The sequence below is a fragment of the Phalacrocorax aristotelis genome, chromosome 10, assembly GCF_949628215.1.
Source record: "Phalacrocorax aristotelis chromosome 10, bGulAri2.1, whole genome shotgun sequence".
NCBI lineage: Eukaryota > Metazoa > Chordata > Aves > Suliformes > Phalacrocoracidae > Phalacrocorax > Phalacrocorax aristotelis.
Genome location: NC_134285.1, coordinates 1,722,778 through 1,741,514, shown reverse-complemented (window position 1 = coordinate 1,741,514; position 18,737 = coordinate 1,722,778). Strand labels below are relative to the sequence as shown.

Genomic DNA, 18,737 nt, shown 5'->3' with positions numbered 1-18,737 from the left:
ATGAAGGCTAGAATCCAGCTATCGTGGGAATGACAAGGGTACCGATGTCGGTCTGGCCTTGCGAGCTTCCAAACAGCTTCCCTGGTGGCAAAGGGTCTGGGAGCCCTAATGTCTGGACGCAGAGCTGCTCCCCCTCGGCACCCTGCTAGGGATGGTAGGACAAGCTGCCCTGCCCTGCCCAAACCATGAGTGAAAAGCGTTTCAGAGGGAATGGAGCTCAGCTGTTCTCGTTTGACTTTCAGCTACGTGAAGAAACCCAGTACCAGACCCCTGGCCTTCCCCTGCAGATGCATCCGTCTGCTCCGACAAAGCCCCCTCCCCAGATCCCTCAGGACCCTCCACCCACCTACGAGACAGGGCAGAGGAAGCGCCTCATCTCCTCGGTGGACGACTTCACAGAGTTCGTGTAGATCCCAGCGGGTCGGTGCGTCTGTCCTGGGGCGGACGAGGCGGCGGAAGCGTTTTACCTGCGTGCTGACTCCGTGCGGCCGCACGGACGTAGAGGAGCGGGGTTTGGCGGCGCAGCCTGGCTGTGCTGCTCGCACATGGACTCGGCGTTGAACCGTACCGGGAGACTTGAACGTTTCACTGTCTCGGCCCGCCTCTGTTGTCTAGTGAGGACGCTGTATCCCCAGCAGATGCTCCAAGAGAGGACAAACTCTACCTGTTTTTGGTTTTGTTTGGTTTGAACTGTTTCAAGGCTTCCGTCTCTGATGGGACCTTTCTTGCAGAACCTTTCTTTGGACTCCTTCCACGCCAGAGTCTGGTGGAAGCAGGCAAAGTATGATATTCTGCAGTTCATCACGTAGTTGGAAGGTGCAGATTTTGACGACTTTATTGGGAATGAAATATGAAGTATTGAAAATCCAGTCACTATTTCTAAGCACCCTGGAATCCCAGCTCCTCTCCAGGCCTTGGTACCTCTCAGCACTTCAGGCTCTCAGACTTGCTCTGCTGCCAGCTCTGGTAAGAGCTAATTTGGGTTCTCAAGTGACCTGCCAAACACGCTGCTTAAATTCCGAGGGGTCTGTCTCGATTTCGAGAGATGCACGGCACACCCTCCCTCAGTCGGCAGGGATGATTTTGCTGCCAGAAGTCACACAGAGCCGGGAGGCGGGTGCCGCTCGCCGGCGCAGCGGAACGGCAGCGAGCTGGGGCACGAGCCGCTTGCGATGAACAGGCCGACCCACGGGGCTGCCTGCAAGGGTTTAGCCAGAGGCCAGACCTGGCTTCTGGGTCCAGCTGCAGAATTTCCGCTGGTTGCAGCGATGCTGGGGGTAACTTGCCCTTCTCTGTGCACCCAGTAAATCCCTTTTTCTGAAAGACTGTTGACATGTCTTGAGGCATCACCTCTGACCGAGTTTTGCCTGTTGCACTAACGCATAGCGCCAGTCTCTCCTCCTGGGAGCGCGGCCGTGGACGCGGGTAACACGCGGTCCTTTCCGCGCACGTGTGTACAGGCGGAGTGGGATCACGTCGCCCATCTTGCGGTAAGATGGTCATCAGACACTACACTACCAAACTGGGAGAAACCATGTAAGCTGGACTATACTGTGAGTACTTTATCTCCTGCTTTGCCAATAAAGGGGAAGCGTGGCTTTTTGGTACCGGGTACCGGCAGCGCCCGTGCCACGGAGATGAAGACGAGTGCAATCTGCACACGGAACTGTGAAGTGACGGGCGGGGGGGACAGAAGTGATGCTATTAGCTTGTGCAGAGCTGTTTCGGAACTCTAAGTGTACGTTGTGTTTTGAGTGTTTCTAAGTCATAAAAGAAATAAAATATTCGTACGGTCAGTGGGTTCTTGCTGGCCTGGGAAGAGTCAAACTTTCATAATAATGGCAAGTCCCTCTTTCCCCCTTTCAGTTTTCCGCTCCGTATCGCTCCTATGCCAGTGACCACCAGCCACGCCTCCGAGCGCTGGACCTGGTGCGATACGTGGCCGCGCCGCAGGCCCTGTACTGGGGCTATTCCCTCTGGTTCAGCTTCAGGTAACCTCTGCAGCGGGGAGAAGTGGGGGGCCTTTTTGGGCAGTATTTCCCACCCCAGGCGGGCCAGAGCAGCCCATGTGCCCCCGCCGGGCCTGGGGCCGAGCGAGCCCTCGTGCCACGCTCTGCCTGGGCTGAGGCTCCTTTACGGCAACCACAGCCCCTTCCCTGACAAGCTGAGGGCGTTAATTACAGCCTGGACTGGCGGATTCAACCAAGTGTCTTGTAGAATTCCGGTCACACAGAGGAGGACAATGGGGCTGGGAGGAATGGCTCTGGCAGCGCTGCTTTGCCCTGTGCCCCTGCCGCGCTCTCGCTGGTAGCGCTGAGGGGCTGGAGGGAGCGTAACAAAGGCACCAGAGCCAGGTCGTAGCAGTCATCTTTTATTTGACCTTGTCATTTTTTTTTTACGAAACATCCCCATAGTTACAAAATAGGATATTTTTGTTTGCAGTGAAATGCTGACCAGACAGTAACAGTTGGCGTATTGGTCACAATCGTCTGTTCTTAAAAAAAAAACAAACCAAAGTAAGTCCCTCCCTCTCCCTTTTAAACTAATGGATAGAATTTTTTATTTAAGCAGCTTGATACTGTTGCATCTTTGTGAGACTTAAGACAATAAATAAGAAACCATCTCTCGGTGACTACAAACACAGACATATACATTCAGGAGTATTTATTGGCTGGGGCTGCAAGTCAAGTTTATTGCTGTCGAGGGTATAACTCCAGGCCTAGTAACGCCGGCTGCAGCTAAGTGCCTGTGTACGCGGTACCTTAGCTGGGACAGTGAAGGAACCCTGTGAGTGTTGCTATAGTTTGTACAAATAAACGCTGCGATATGAGAACTGTGATGGCCCGAAAGCTGTCAGTGGTGCCCACCACACCCGTGGGCCCTCGCGGAGGTGTTTGGCTTTTCAAGAAACAACTGTAGGTTCCAGAGCTGCTCTCCGTACTTCAAGTGAAGGAAAGAAGTAGGGCAGTTGTCTTGTCCTGTTTCTGCTCCTCTTTGATTAGAAGAAGCGCTTGGTAAGTCACACGCATCACGTCGCACTCACACACACACACGCAGAGGAAGCTCGGTAAGAAACAGGCACTTGGGACCAAAAATCCTGCCGCTTCACCGGGGGAGCGTCCCCGTTACACCCGCCCGCTCGCCTCCCGTTAGCTTATGGACGGCTGTTCGAGCAGCCGCGTCCCTGCCTGCCCCTGCCTCTCGCCTCTGTCCTGCCTGCACGGCACTCCTAGTAACACCCTCTTTTAAATGAGCACACGCGAGCTGGGGGCATCGGGAGGGGCTGAGGACGGAGCTGGCGTTCTTGACCGGAACTTTTCGCCTCTTGACACTGCAAGGGATTTCCAAGACCTGCTTGGTTCATTTTACTCACGGGACGCTCCCGCCTGGCCCTCGGGGGCGGCTGGATCTGCGCGCGTTGCTCCGCGGCAGCAGGGAAGGGCCGCCCTGGGTGCCCAGAGGTTAAAAGTGGCGGTTCTGGTGCAGTCGTGGTTAGGAGATCTCCCACGTAAGAACTCGAGAGAGAGTAAGAGCTGGTGGCCCGCCCAGCAGCACGTGCCAGCGAGTGTTTTCCTGCAGTAACCCTCCTTCTGCCGGCCAGAACAGCGCCGGCATGCTTAAGCAGCACTGTTAGAAGATGAGCAACCTGCTTTTTTGTCTTTGGAGGTAGCTGCTGTTTACGCAACTAAATGCTTCTCCAGTGCCTTTTCTTTTGAGGCATAACCAAAGAGCCCCTTTGGGCAGAAGGACAGAAGTAGAACAGAGTTCCTGAGTTTCACCCAGGGTCTGTGCTTATCTCTCCAAATAGGGTTTTGCTTTACAAGCACATCCTTCCTAGCCCCAGGGAGGCCACAGCGGTGGGACGCTGAGCTTAGCAGCCGGCTGCGACTGCAGACGTGTGCCCGGTGCCGTTGCCGGAGCTGCAGTGCCCCATCCCAGGTATCCTGGTGCCTCTCACAGCTGCTCCTTTTGCTGCCTTAGGGGTTTTTGGACCAGCACTGTGCCTCTCACCAAAAAAGAGAGTCACGGGCACCTACCGGCGTTGAGCCCAGGGGCTGCGCGGCTCGGCTAAGTAAAAGGAACCAAAAAACTACAAGGCCAATAGTGTTAAAACTCAGGCTTGAAAACTGGTTTTAGATACCAGCAGCGGTCTGGGGAAGACGGAGCTGTTTGGAAAAGGTGTAACAAATCACAGCTGCAGAGAGCACAAAGCTTGCTAACCTCAGCACCAGCGCCGCGCTCACAGGACCTCACTGCTGGCTCTGCCTGCCCCAGGCACCTGCTGCCTCCAGGCTGGGAGCCTCCACCTCCAGCCGCTGCTCCTGAGCTCCAGCCACTTCCCTGTCATCTCCTTGTCTACCTGCCTGTTCCTTCCCGTTACGAGAGCCTCGTGGTTACCAGTATTAGTTTTCTCCCCCCTGCATGCTACTTCCCTCTGTGCCATCTGCTCTTCCCCCACCTCTGTGGTGCCCAAGCCACCATCGCACTTAATCTTCAAGCTACAGCACACTTGTTTTCTCCCACCCTCATCCTTCTGCAACCTCTCCTTCCTGCCGAGTCCTTCAAAGGCAACGTACACCAGACCCAAAGCCATCACGAAGAGCACCCCTGCGTCCTCCTTCAGTCACCCATAAGGGCCGTGGGCAGGTGCCTGGAGCCAAGGAGCACGTGGATGGGCTGGAACAACAGCCTTGGAAGCATTTAACACAGCAGGGCAGAAGTGCCGGGAGCTGGGTGGGGGCACTCGGGAGGCGACGTCCAAGGGGTGTCCAAGAAAATCCCTCTCTCTGCCCAGAAAGGTCTCCCCAGCCAGGGCTGCGGGAAGGACGCTCCCAGGCCCAGCTGCCTCAGAGGCAAGACGCAGTCTAACCCGGGGCGCGCTGCTCGCCTGGCCTCGCTGCCCGCCTGGCCTCGCTGCCCGCCTGGCCTCCCCTCCAAGCCTCCTTCTTACATTTCCAAAGCACGGAGCAGGTTTTTGGGAACACACCAACTCGCACGGCCCTGCCACGCTCCGCTCCACCTGCAGGGACTGGCCCAGAGCCAGCCCGGCCGAACCTCCGCCGGGAGGAGAGCACACGCACCACATGCACACAGACACCTAATACTTTATATACACGGGACATTCCCAGGAAGAAGCACTTAATACATCCTTTAAATAACTCTGACAATAGTATTCTGTCTCCTATCTACATGTTTCAAACACGTTACCGATGCTATGAAAATATAGCAAACATACAAAAATATATACATTTTAAAAAGAAAAAAAAACAAACCCCACCATATAAATTACTTACAATATACATAACATGAAATGGCGATGACGAAGCGAACGCAGGCCCTGGGGAGGCTTCAGCCGCCGCTCAGCACCCCCGCGCTGCGAGCAGGGGGTGCCCCGCGGCGCAGCCCCTCCCCAGCCGGGCACGGCGAGCACAGGCCAGCTGTAGCCCAGCGCACGGCGCGTCCCGGGGAGCTGCGGGGCGCCAGGGCTGGAAGGACCCCGACGAAAAATAACCTCCGTTAGGGCTTCACCCGTCTGCCCCGACACCTTTGTGCTTCTCGTAGGGAAGATGCCAGGAGGTACCGGCCCGGCTGCCTCAGGCGGGGGCGTGCTGGGGGCTGCGTTCACCTCGTCAGCGCTTGCTCATTTCAGTTTATGATTTAAACAAACAAAAAATACTGCTCTTGTGATATATTATCCCGTTCTTGTTAGATCGCATGTGTCATTGTTAGCCGAGGAAAGCATTGTTTAAAGTGCTGGGCAGTACATACGAACAAGTAAACCAAAAAATAAAATACATATACTTACGTCAATACATTCCTTGGATTAGAAAAGCCAAGCAGCCAGCAGCGCCCGCGCCCCGTGGGCCACGGCGCGGGGGGCGAGCGCGGGCGGGCAGGGGTGGGTGGGGACCGCAGCGAAGCCAGCACGTTGGCAACCCCACGCTCAGCGACGGCTGAGAGCAGCCCCAGGTCTCCACGCCCCACGGGCTGAGCCGCTGCTCATCCTCCCCTCCGAGCCTGGCCGGGTAGCAGGGCTGGCAGCGCGCTGCAGCTTGCAATGTCATTTCTTTTAAATATTGGACTTTTTTTAAATACAAATAATAGTACCAATTTCGGGAGGATAAAAGTAGCCAATACTGGAAATTAACTGCTCTGGGTGTAGATATTATTTATCTATATCTATATATATTTATGCTTAGAAAACACAAACAATGGGTTAAATATCTTCTTGAAACCTGTAGCTTTCCTCCACAGTGTGTCTGGTCGACAAAAAGCCAAGACTCAGTTCAAACCTTCAAGGCCTGGGGCTCTCCTCTCCCCCTTCCATCCGGCACAGCCAGCAGGGAAGGGAGGTGAGCTTCGTACCGGTCACCCTGCGCCAGTGCCCAGTAAAGTGTCCTTGTGACGGTCGCCACACGCGGGCTGTTTGCAACGGGGCCATTTAACAGAAGACGGCTTTTTTTAATACTGCCCTACCCCGGCAGGGATTTCCCGCACGCTGACCGTACCCCGCGCAGCCTCCCCCAGCTGTCCCCGCGGGAAAGGCTCAGCCTTCTCCAGCCACCCCTTAACGCTGGGAAGCGCCAGCCGGGCACGGTCAGGTCTGTGGAGGATGGCGGCTGTGGCAGCCCCGTTGCAGGCAGCAGCCCCGCGCGCCCCGGCAGGCGCAGCCGCCGCGGCGGGAGCTATCAGAAGCGGCAGCTCCTGAGGCTCCAGGTCTGCACGGCAGGCACAGCCCACCCTTCGCAAACCCCTTCGCAGGCGCTCTCTGCCCTCCGAGGGCGCTGCTCCCCACGACGCCCAGCGCGCCCCCCGTTATTTGACAGCGGGGTGTACCCTGTTCTTGGCCCGGAGGGGCCGTTTCTTCTTCACCGCCGGAGCTACGGCGGCACAGGGTTTGTGTGGGGGCAGCACGGAAGCCGCCACGCTGATGCCTCTGCTAGCTCGAAGGAGTCGGCTGGGCACCGAGCCCCTGCGGCCTGGTGGGGCGGCAGGAGAGTGGGGGGACAGTGGGGCGTCCCGCGGGGGCTGCAGGTCCGTGTCGGAGGAGATCTCGGGCGAGGGCCCCTGCTCTGTGCTGCCTGCACAGTACCTGCTCAGGACATCCTCCGACAGCTGGGTGTACCTCCTCCGGGAGCGGCGGCTCTGAGAGCCCTCCAGCTGGTGCTCGATGCGGTACACGTCCTCCGTCACCTGGTTGACCCGGTCAAATTGGGCGAGCAGCATCTCAAAGAGGGAAAGGAGGCGCTGGATGTCAGCGTCCACTTCCAGGCTGTCGCGGGTGCTCAGCACGAGGCTCAGCCCGTCCAGCTGGCTGGAGGAGGTGGAGGCCCTGGAGCTGTCCGAGGCAGCGCTGGGAGTGGGGCCCCGGAAGGATTTGGAGTCGCTGGAGTCTCGGGATGGCAGCGGCTCCATCCCTTCGAACCTCACCTTGTGCCGGAACTGGAAGAGAAGAGGGGAGCAGGAGGCAGAGTTATTTCAGGAGCTGGTGAGCAGGAACGCTGTGCTGTGGCACTGTCCTGCTCCAAACAGCCCCAGGGCTGCTGCCGGCCGTTCCTGGTGGGTCAGGCCACGGCCCGGACCTGGGGACAGATCCCAGACAAAAACACGTGGAACTGTGGGACTGAGAACTGGCAGCAGATGCCCCTACAACGCCCCATCACCAGCCCAGCTCATGGGCCTCCAGGAATGGCCGCTGCTCCAGCCCTCACCTACCAGAGGAACCCGACTGCGAACAGCAGCGGGAAGCAGCCAGAGGCAAAGGAAGGCTGAGGACAGGGGCTGATTCTCTGCAGGTGTCTGCAGCCTACAGCCCGCTACCGGGCCCCTTCTCCACGGCGTCTCCCAGGCTACACTCACCTCCTTGGCTTTGCTGAAGCCCATCCACATTTTCAGCCTGCGCACGAAGAGCTCCACCATCTCGTAGTCCTGGGGCTCGAAGGCGGGGCGGTACAGCTCAAAGTGCATTTCCCGGTAGCTGTAGATAAGCACCGCGGTGAAGAGCCTCAGCACGATCCACACCTCCAGGATGATGTAGCTGGTGCAGAACAGGTAGTAGAGGCCTGAGGACTCAGGCAGGCAGGGGCGGAGGTTCACGCTGCCCCGCAGCATGGCAAAGAGCAGCAGGAGGCTGCTGCCGACACTGCGGAAGGACTCCGAGGAGGAGGAGAAGAGCTGCAAAGGGGACATTGGAGGCGCAATGAGAAGGGATCAGCGGCACAACGTCCCTTTGACCCACAATACTTAGTAACCCAGGGCATGAGCCCTGAGGAGCGACCCACGGATTGGCCGGGACAGGCCACAGACACAGCCCCCGGCCAAACCCGCCTGGCCTGTGGCAGACAAGAGCACCCTGCGCTGGCTGGGCATCGGAGCACCCCAAGCACCCGCTGGGCTTTGCTCACAGTCGTGGCATGGGGAGGGACGAGGGACAACGCGAGCCTGGGCAGCCCTTGCTGACGACCGGCCGCTCTGCAAGGCGAGGCGGGGACAGCGGGTAGTTACCAGGAAGCCGAGCTGAGCGTAGGCCAGGAGGAGGACGGCGAACGCCAGCCCCGCAGCAGTCAGCTCCCTCGCAGACTTCTGAAAGGTTTTCCCGAACACAGACCACTGCCTGACAAAGCGCAGCTGCTGGGCAGCCTAGGACCAAGAGAGAGGGCGGTGTTACGACACGGGCCCATCGCAGAGGCTGCTGCGAGATCCTTCCAGCCCAGGGAAGGGTCTTTGAGACATCTCTACAAATCTGAGAAATGCAAGCTCTGGCAGAGCAGAGGACATCCTAGTCAACGGGCTCCTTGCAGACAAAATCATCCCATCAGCCACTCTAGGCTGAATTCCCCAAGGGAATTGGGAGCCCAGAGGCTTTAGAGACCCAAACTCCTACAGCAGAGACGCATGTGGCGTCACTGCCCACCACCTCTGTCCTGCGGTGGAGTCTGGATGTGGCAGCAGCCCCGCTGCATTTGGCCAGTGCCTGGCGCAGCAGGACCACAGTCCTTGCATTTATTTTTCCTTCGGGGCCCTTTGCTACCCCTGCCACGGGACTGCGCGCGGACGACAAGCTGGCACAGGGGGGACCAAAGCACGCACCCCTGCCCACGTGCTGCTCCCACCCAAGCCTCTCCATACCTGAACAGTCAGGAGGAAGAGGAGGGATGCAGCCAAGGTGCTGAAGACAGTGTTGAGAAAGGCCACCTGGTAGAAGTTGGTGAAACCCTTGCGGTTGTTGAGGTACTTGAGCCACTGCTGGTCGGCAAGGGTGGCTTGGCTGAGGTGCACCACCACGGTGCAGGTGGTGAGGAGGATGAAGACCCACTGGCCGTAGTTGCCCCATAGGGTGAAGTAGGATCTGCCTTCCTTCTTGATGGACAGTGACTCAGACACCACGAAGTAGACCACAAACATCATGAGGAAGACCTGGGCGAGGAACGGAGAGGTCACCAGGGAAGGAGAGGGCAACACTTGACTGCTGTGCTGCAGCGGGGGACCCTGCAGCGCCCCAGCGCAGCAAAAGCCCCATGTGTGAGGGCGAGTTGTGCCAGCCCACAGCTGCAGCCCACCCCCGAGTCCTTCCACGCCTTCCTCGCTCACTCAGTGCCCCCCTCCCTCCCGCCCTAGCAGCGACGCTCCCCAAACCACATCCAATGCAGGGTGGCAGTGTCCAGGGGGAGCGAGCTCTGCTTATGCTGAACCCTGGCCCAGGGGACAGGGCTTGGCTGGCCGATGTCCCCACAGAGGACAGAAGAACACAAGCCTCAAGTTCCAATAGCGACAGGCATGAGTTCAAGGAAACAAAAAGGCTGAGGCAACACCAACAAATGCTGCCAGACATGAGGAATCTCCTTCCCCTCAGCGGTGCCAGGGATGATTTCTGTGTGCTATCCTGGCCTGGAAGCGGAGTGGTGACAGGCATGGGGACAAGTGGCCTCAGGCAGGGGAGCTTCAATCCCTTCTGGGAGCCCAGGCGATGGGTCCCCAGAGCCCTCTGTGCAGTGACTGGGAGGAAAGAGGAGCGCAGCGGTGAAATAACACACTGACCATCATGAGAAGCTGCAGCGTGACACCCCCGCTGAGCCGCAGCAGCGGGAAGGGGCTGATGGTGACAGCGGCGATGGCCTGGCCGGCCCCCAGGAACTCCAGCTGGAGGGTGATGGCAGCGTGCAGGTCCACGCTGGGGTTATACTGCATCAACTCCACAAAGACTGCCCGGCTCCTGCGGAGGGGAGAAGAGCAGCTCAGGGCACCGGGACAACCACTCTGGGCTTTGGTGCCATAGATTCTCTACCCTGTGACACTCCAGCAGCACCCCTTAAAAACCCGAGTGACAGCAGAACATTTCCTCGCCCCTGCCACACTTACATGTTGTCGATCCAGGTGTGCTCCTGAAGGAAATTCAGCTGAGTCCTGCTTTCCTCTAGTGAAGCCCCCAGCTCCTGGACGTAACCGCTGCTATCGTAGAAAGAGATGTAACCCCAGTACCAGACCCTGCAGAGGAAGAGGAGCCACAGGGTGAGAGCGGAAGGACAGAGCAGCCACTGGTATGCTCTCCTACGTCGCAGGCCAGGAGTAAGCGTGCAGCTGCAGACCCCGACCCCTACACTGCACATCCAAGGGCGACAGCTGCCCCATTATTTATTTCACAAGACTAATTACAGAAGTGCATTGATCCACCTCTGTCTTCCCAACCTCAGAACAGCCCCAAGGCCTGTGGTGCCCCAGACTTCCATGAAGAAGCATCCAGGAACAAACCAGAGCAGAAACCAACAGTGATTTAATGTCCAGTATGCTGGTAAAGGCCAATCTCCCATAACCCGCTTTCACAGAAACCTAGTGGTGCTCTGTGCTCTCTGGGGGTGGCTGGGTTACCTTGTCTCTGCCCTTGAAGACGGAGAGTTGAACCCTCTGCCCCTGGGCCCCTGAGAACAGCATTATGCTGCTGTTCAGACAGCTCAAGGTGACACACACGTCTCCAGGGAAGCTAGGTGAGCGGCAGCTACGTGCCTCCCACCACCCATGCCGCCAGCGTGAACACACTCAGGGGGAGGCGTTTGCCATTTCTGTATTTATTTGCACTTTGCCAGGCTCAGGGGCTGCACTTGGGCTCACTGAGGCGAGGGCTGGGAACCACCCCGGGCACCGAATCAACTCTAACGATGCGACGGCCTTGGCAGATGGAGCAGGGGAGGTAGGTGCAGGCTGGGCAGCTCCTTACCCCGTCAGGTCGGGTGGCGAGTAGGACCATGCGGCCGTCACGTTCACAGCCGCCCTTTCCCAGCCGGCTGCGTAGTCAGCGGTAGAAAAGCTGTGCGAGTCGGTGCAGCTCCTCCTGGCAGCCATGCCCACGCCGTGGAGGACGTCCTGGGCACTGTGCTGGCACTCGGCTGGAATGAGACCAACGCTGTCACTCCAGTCAGGGATGGGGAGCCCGGCGCGGCACTGGGGCACACAGCTGAGCTTCCACACTTAGCAGCTCCCTCCTTCCCAAGCCCCCTCCGCATCCTCGGTCATGCCTACGGAAATCAAGTCAGCCTCTCTCTTTAGTGCAAATGATCGATTGCCCCAGTTTATCTCTGCAGGAGCAGAGCCAGAGGTACACAGATATATATGCTGCCAAGAAAAACCTGCCTCCACAACCTCTGCCTTGCTTCGTTCAGCCCCAGCTGCATCCAGACCTGGTCATTTCAGCCCCCCAGGAGTGTCACCACCCAGCCCGTGCCAGCAGAGCCATGGGCCCTTGCCCACCTACCTTCCCGCAGCCTGAGCTGGCGCAGCCGGGCTGTCCCCAGCGTCGTGCTGTAGCTCTCCTGACCCGACCGGTTGTTGTAGAGGTAAGGGAGGAAGACCTGCGACATCCAGACCCAGAACTGATCTGACCTGCCGTGGGGGAAAGGCATGAGAGGCAGAGCTCCCGGGGCAGCTCTGCTAGGGCAGGCTCTGCCTGTCTCGCCCGTGGCCATCTGCGTTTCACCTGGAGCCGGGGGCTGAGTTTTTCAGAGCTAACCCGGGCTGCTCTCCTCCCGGGCGCCTGGCCAGCAGGCAGAGGCAGCATCTCCATCCATTCCAAGAGGGCTGGGGTCAGGGAAATGCTTATTTGACATGCAAGACCAAAAGGTGATTGAATCCACTTGGCATCCGGATGAGGATCAGACCAGTGGGTCTGTGGCAGCACAGTGGAAAAGAGAGGATATTTAGGACTGGATTCTGCTCTGCTCTCCCCCTTTACACCACTTTCACCCCAGAAACTCCGCTGAGTTCACTGGAATCTTTCCCGACTCATACTGTGGGGAATCGAAGTCTCTGTGACTTTGTGTGGCACAGACAAGGCAGGTCTGTCTGCACAGAAGAACCGAGGGGTCTGTCGCGAGGTGGGTGCAGAGGCGCCGCCAAACCCAGGCAGCCGCTCCGACGGCAGTCGGGGCTGCCCGAGTTTGCAGCAGTGTGGAAACTCAGCTGGGAAAACTTGATCTAGTTAAACCATATGTGCAGAGCAAGGAAGGGGAGGGCTCTGTATTTATATGAGATGTTATTTTTGGTTCTCGTGACCCTGTTTATGGCTAAACCGTACAGCTGTAAATTTTGAAGACAGAGCAAACTTGTGTCTTTTTGACCAGATACAGAAAGATAAACATCTGTAATTCACACAGTCCCTTCCCACTGAGGAAAAAATTACAATTCAAAGAAATTAAAGCTTTCAACCCCTAGAAAACCCTCTGTTCTCCAGGGGAGAAGCAGACCCACAGGGACAAAATGGGACCTGCTCACTGCCACGCCGTGCTCGTGTGCGAGTGCCCAGCTCCACTGAGGCACCAGCGCTCCCCGCAGAGTCGAGAGCCTCTTTGGGAGCGACTGCGGAGCACGAGCCCGGCAGCCAGCCCCAGCCTGCTCCCTGACTCCTTGCTGCGGCCCTCCACAGCTTCTCTGATATAAAGCAACATCTCATTCTTCCCCATTCCCAGGGACTTTGCAGTTACCTCTTGATGCGGAGGAATTCGTTGCTGCCCAGCTGCTGCTTGATGGAGCTCTGCAGAAGGAAGGCCCTGCTGTTGCGGGAGGCATCTCCGTAGTTGGTGAGCAGGATCACCAGCAAGAACATCATGTAGATGAGGAAATTCTGGCAAGCAGAGAGTAGAAAGGGATTGCACCCGAGCATGGGGGCAGGGGTTGGTTCCCAATCCTGCAGCAAACCACTGCTTTCCACTGATTGCTGACTGCCATGCAGCAGGATCAGGACCCAGACCGCGCTCTTCTTTTTCCATATGGGAAGCAGCTTAAAATGAAACCCAGACCACAGGCTCATAACAATATTCTTTGTTCAAACCGGCCAGCCTGGCACCGCATGTTTCAGTTGATAGGCATTGCACAACCCCCCTGTACGAGCTCCTATACGCTGGCAGCTCAGCTTATACGACAGTTATTGGGGGTTTCCATCCTTTAAAGGGAAATCACTCAGTTAAAAATAACTTGACTCGGTTAAAGCAGCTGTGTATTCCCAGCACCAGCGTGGAGGATTAGTACTGAATGAGCTACAAAGAGATTGAACTTCTGCTCCTAGTTGGGAAGTTACGTGTTTTATAAGACTCCACTAATGAATTTTCTTGTGCAAGCTGCTGTTTACTCCACACTGCAAACTTCACCCTAACCTCAAACGCCTGAGTTATGGGGTCAAACGCACCAGCTGCTCCAGATCAACCCCCTTAGGGTTCTGCTTTCCAGCCACCTCAGATCACAGAATCACCGCATCCCAGGCTGGGACGGACCTCAGGGACCATCTAGTCCAACCTTTCTGGGAAGAGCCCAGCCTAGACAAGACGGCCCAGCGCCCTGTCCAGCCGACTCTTGAAGGTGCCCAACGTGGCCGAGCCAACCCCTTCCCTGGGGAGATTATTCCAGTGGTGACTGTCCTCAGTGTGAAAAATTTCCCTCTCGTGTCCAATTGGAATCTCCCCAAGAGCAGCTTGTGTCCATCCCCCTTGTCCTCAACATGGGACTCCGTGTGAAAAGGGAGTCTCCACCTCCTTTGTAGCTGCCCCTTGAGTACTGGTACAAAATCTGGTACAAGATCTCAGAGCCTCCCAGAGATGAATGTCACTGCCAGTCTTTCACAGCTGGGGAAATGGAGGCAGAAACTGGAGACACTTGGAGGTAGAAGCTGGAGACTAGCTCAGGAGATCACAGCTGGATTGTACGGACCCGCACAAGGATGGAGCCACCGCTCCGCCCCTGCCCTGGGCAGCACAGGCACCAGGAGATGTCTTACCTTCAGCATCCTGTGCAGCAGTTTGACCTTCCTGGCCTCTTCCTTGGCCTGGAAAAGGGCAAATCCCTGCGGGGGGCGGACTTTGCTGATCTTCTCAGAAACATGCTCAACGAACGGATGCTCCACCAAGGTGTCATCTTCCTCTGGGTGCAAGCGCTTGGCAACCAGTGAGAAATAGAGGGCTTCCAGCAGAACCTGGGGGGACAAGCCGCATCGTGGGCCTGCGGAGAGCCGTGCCGCCAGAACCGCCGTGGGCAGCAGCTCCTGCGGGCCTTCCAGCACCGACAGCGAGCGTGGCACAGCTGCTGAGCGCTCTCGTGGAGCAGCCAGACGACCTCTAAAACAAATTGCCACCAGCTCTGCCTCTCCTCCTGCTGCCAGTGCGCACACCCTTCCCCTCCTCCAGGCATGCAAAGGTGGGAGAGAGCATCCAGTCCACTCAGTGTCCGGTACTTCCAGATATTAATCAAGTCAAGACGTTAATTACAGCTAATTTGTACAGATATGTGTGTGTACTCCCTCATGTTTTCCTTACCTTCAGGGGCTCCCAGACCAAGAAGGATGCCAGAAAGCTGAATATCCCTGAGATGAGCCACATGAGGGCAACGCTGGAGGAAAAGCCCACCCCGATCCACACGGACACCCCTGTGGAGGTGGCGAAGAGGAGGAGACTGATACCATGAGCCAGATAGGAGCACCAGGGTGGCAGCAAGCGCTTCCTGAACGTTTGGTCTGCAACTGGAAGGAGGGAGGAAAAACCAAGCGTAAACATCACTGCAAAAGGGTCCCAGCGGGCTGAGCATACCGCTCATCCCAGCAGAGAGCTCGCCACCGCTCCTGGGTGAGTTTGGAGGAATTATCCCAGACATCTCCCACGAAGCAGCAACACAGACAGCACATTGAAACACAGCCAGCCTCAGAAGAGCAGCCTCCCACCTGCAGACAACAGGGTGGGCAGGAGAAGGAGATGGGATCCTGATTTGCATAGTGGGATGGGTTCCCTGCTTTTTCTCGGACCCGCAGGGCACTGGGCATGCCCAGCCTAGCTGGAGGTGCTGCTGTCAAACCCATGAAAAGCCACACAGATTTGCTGCTCTGGCTGCCTTCAGACTGCCAAGCCACCCTGCCCTGGGGCTCGCTCAGCACCACTTCTTCCACCCACCCATCCAAATCAGTGCCTGCACAAAGATATTACAACCATTCATCAACCAAGACGAAATGATGGATTTTAACCGACCCAAGAGGATTGCTGCTGTGCCCAATTTTCCACGCTGCAGCCTGCCCCAGGGAGGCTGCGCCTCAGGAAGCCAAGAGCTCATGCTAAGAGAACAGATGCTGAGCTTCTCTGCAGGGCACCGGGGCACTTATCACCCCCCAGACCTTGAGGGGCCTGACAGCTTGCTTCCCGCCTTGTGCACGCCCAGCTGGCCGGCTGTCGTGTTGCATGACCTGGGAGGAAGCATCTCTTCTTTGCTTTGTTTGTTCATTTGAACTTTGCTTGGCATCGGACTCCCTTTCCCCTCTGGTTATGCACAGAGACTCTCACTCTCTCATGCCAGACGGATGAAGGGACCGATGGCTGCAGGGGGGTGCAGGGAGCAGAGTAACTGGGGAAGCAGGGAGCAGAGCTTCCCCAGGGTGCACGGTAGGGACTGTCACAGCACAGCTGGTGGCCCAAGGCTTACTGAGGTTCAGGCTCAAAGAGAAGCTGGCAGGAAATAGCAAATAGATGCCAAGCAGGGGAACAGCCTTTCCTAAGGCTCCTTTTCTGTGCCCCCCAAGTCTTGCTGGGTGCGACCACCCTTCCTGCCCCGAGGCTGGCACAGCCACGTGGCCCTGGTACCTGTCCACGTCGACTTGGCTGATCTGCTCACTTCCCTGGGAGGGGCTGCCATGCTCTGGCCTTTGTCGTTCAGCTTCTGCATCATGACAGTCTCCACCTTCTCCCCGAACACGCTGGACCTGCCAAGGCAAAGGGGTGATACTGGTGAGCTGTGCCACTGCTGGCTCTGCGGTAAGCAGGCTGGCACCGGGGTGGACTCAGCTCTAGCGCTAACACCAGTGCAACAGCCCCAGACCAGTTAGAAGCGCTTCCTTCTAGGGCGGCAGGCCCAGGCTGCCGAGGCACGCAGACACTCTGCTCTGCGTCTCGTGGAAGAAGGCTCGAAGTCTTTCCCCTCCCTTGATCTGCCGCTTTGCAATGGCTACCCAGCGGTGAGCTGACAGCCCCGCCGGGTGGTGCTCAGGGTCCCAGAGCAGGGTGCTCTGGGCACGATAATGCAAGAGAAGTTCAAACCCCCTTCTCCCTCCTGTCAGTGCCACGAAGCGAACCCACGTCCCCGCACTTTGTCAGAGTCCACAAGGCTCTGGAGACACAACTTTGGCTGGGGATTTAAGGGGATATTCCAGGCGGCTCCTGGAAGGGCAGCAGCGCCCTCCTGGAGCTCTGGCCCTGGGGGCTGCAGGAATCGTGGCCAGCAAGAACATAGTGACTTGTGACAAGGCTGACCAGGGCATTTGCAATGTTGCAAAGCCCAGCTGAGCTCAGCTCACTGTGGCTGGGTACCAGCAGCTGCTGCAGAGCTGGGTGGGAGGGCAAGGGACAGGAGGCACTGGCTCAGCGGCCTTGTCTGGGGGACTCTGCTCCCTGAATACTTACAAGCCTGATATCAGATCTGTTTCGGCCCTCATGTACGGCCCTAGGTCCTGGGAGTGGGAGATGCCACTAGCTCCATCTGCCAGGATCTGCCGGATCAGATCCTCGTCTGGGGAAAGAGAGAGTACAACGAGCATTGGTGGGAGCACAGCACACAGTGCCGCACCGGGGTGGTTCTGCTCCGCTCTGGCTCAGCCACTTTTGTGGAGCTGGGAAGGAGGGGAGCCAGGGTGAGGTCCTTCTCCATGAGGCAGCCATCTCCTCCTCCCTGTCTTCCAGCTCCTGTCTGTCCCCAGCTTGGCTATGGAGCCTAGCATGAAACTGCTGGTATGGGCTGCCAAGTTCTCCTTCTCCATCCGTTTACAGAGTTCAGAGCCACACTGCGGCCTTGCAACCAGTGCAGAAGTGCTGGTTGCTTGCAACATTCAGAGCCCATGGGAACACATCTCTCCTTGCTCCCAGTACAGAGCTGGCAGCACGGTGACCACTCACTTCAGACTGATCCACATCAGGATTTCTGCTTTCCCGGACGGAAATCTCCATTAAGAAAATACACCCCTCCTCCACCACCCTTCAGATTGAAGCCAGCGGTGATGGCAGCAGGCTCTGCTGTTCTGCCTTTTCCAGCGCTGAGCCAGGGCTCCTAGGGACCAGATTGCTCCTCCTGCCCTTCCTGGGGCATTCAAACCCTGGCACAGAGCAATGCTACTCACACACCCACCTGAGGCAGAAAAATATCGAGGCTGTCCCTGGTGAACGCCAAGCGACAAGCTGTCCTCCTCAGTTGCCAACGGCGCCTCGAGTCCAAGGTGGCGGCTAGCCCGGCCTCTCTTCAGCTTCTGGATGGTGTTTCCCATGATGGAGGGGTCGCTGAGGAGGTCCGGCCAGCTGAGCAGGGCCTCGCTGGAGGGCCACCGCACGAGGCTGCGGGAAAACAGAGGAATGGGTGCGATCAGGTATGCGTGAGGAATGGGAAGCGTGAGAAAAACAACTGTGCTAGTGCACAGAACTGTCTAGAAGGGCAACAGCTATGGGAGCACAAGCCCCAGTCTACCAAAGCAGCTAGCAGACCTGCTTTTAGCAGATGCTAAACTCCTCCTTGCTCCATTCCCAGAAACCTACTTACCTTTTGGAGTCCTCCAGGAACAGATCTGTTTTGGTTTGCTCAGAGAAGGCCTGTGGAGGAAGTGGAGACGTTTCAGGCACATGACACTGGTTTGTGCCTGGTTAAAACAGCAGGTTGTTAACATCAGGGGTCACTGGAAACCTGGAGCCTGAGCTGCTGTTAGCCCAGCTAATTAAACCAGGAGCCTGCTCTCCTCCAACAGATAATGCCCAGCCACGCTGAGATCCATAGTCCCAGACACAGAGCAGTAGCTGGAGACTGCTCGTGCTCAGTACCTGGGACTGGACGGGGCAGAGATGCAGGTGAGAGATGAAGGGATGTGGCTCTCCACCACCATGGGTATTTGCTAGAGGCACTTGAGTGCATCAGTCCTTGCTCCGACAGCTGTGGATGGACACTGCATCCGTGCAGGGGAGCACACAGACCCATGCAGCCTGTCCAGCTCTCAGGTGTGAAGCAGCTTACCTCTGCCCGGAGCCCGGGGAAGGTGGGGAAGGAGCTGTCGAGGATTGAGGAGTCCAGGTAGTTGTCGATCTCCAAGGACTGCTGGTCTGAGTGAGTCAGGGTGTGGTTGATGGAGACCTGCAGGACACGGGAAGGCTTGAGCAGAAAAGGCAGGGATGGAGGTGACAGTGTCATGGTGGCTCAGAGCCCCGCTGCTCAGTGGCTCCCATCAGCTCACTGCTCTGCTGAGGAGC

The 18,737-nt window shown here is 57.5% G+C and overlaps 2 protein-coding genes across 11 annotated transcripts in view; one reads left to right on the top strand and one right to left on the bottom strand.

The window, feature by feature from the left end:
- Positions 1-1,796, top strand: part of TSC2 (TSC complex subunit 2) — a 36,018-nt gene extending 34,222 nt beyond the window's left edge. For all 9 annotated transcript variants that reach the window (XR_012662433.1, XR_012662434.1, XM_075104639.1 and 6 more), the window contains one exon: positions 243-1,796. Coding sequence is in view for 7 of the 9 variants with exons in the window: in XM_075104639.1 (XP_074960740.1) it covers positions 243-410 (168 nt within the window). In the remaining 2 variants the exon portion in view is untranslated. The remainder of the gene's footprint in view (positions 1-242) is intronic.
- Positions 1,797-2,358: 562 nt separating this feature from the next.
- The window catches only part of PKD1 (polycystin 1, transient receptor potential channel interacting), a 99,319-nt gene continuing 82,940 nt past the window's right edge, over positions 2,359-18,737 (bottom strand). For both annotated transcript variants that reach the window (XM_075104632.1, XM_075104633.1), the window contains exons 31-46: positions 18,505-18,621; positions 18,040-18,089; positions 17,635-17,837; positions 16,917-17,022; positions 16,101-16,219; positions 14,793-14,995; positions 14,258-14,452; positions 12,972-13,111; positions 11,747-11,874; positions 11,213-11,381; positions 10,360-10,485; positions 10,039-10,213; positions 9,130-9,417; positions 8,506-8,640; positions 7,861-8,175; positions 2,359-7,443 (exon numbers count right to left, since the gene is read on the bottom strand). In XM_075104632.1, the coding sequence (XP_074960733.1) occupies positions 6,817-7,443; positions 7,861-8,175; positions 8,506-8,640; positions 9,130-9,417; positions 10,039-10,213; positions 10,360-10,485; positions 11,213-11,381; positions 11,747-11,874; positions 12,972-13,111; positions 14,258-14,452; positions 14,793-14,995; positions 16,101-16,219; positions 16,917-17,022; positions 17,635-17,837; positions 18,040-18,089; positions 18,505-18,621 (3,096 nt within the window). In that variant the 3' untranslated portion in view covers positions 2,359-6,816. The remainder of the gene's footprint in view (positions 7,444-7,860; positions 8,176-8,505; positions 8,641-9,129; positions 9,418-10,038; positions 10,214-10,359; positions 10,486-11,212; positions 11,382-11,746; positions 11,875-12,971; positions 13,112-14,257; positions 14,453-14,792; positions 14,996-16,100; positions 16,220-16,916; positions 17,023-17,634; positions 17,838-18,039; positions 18,090-18,504; positions 18,622-18,737) is intronic.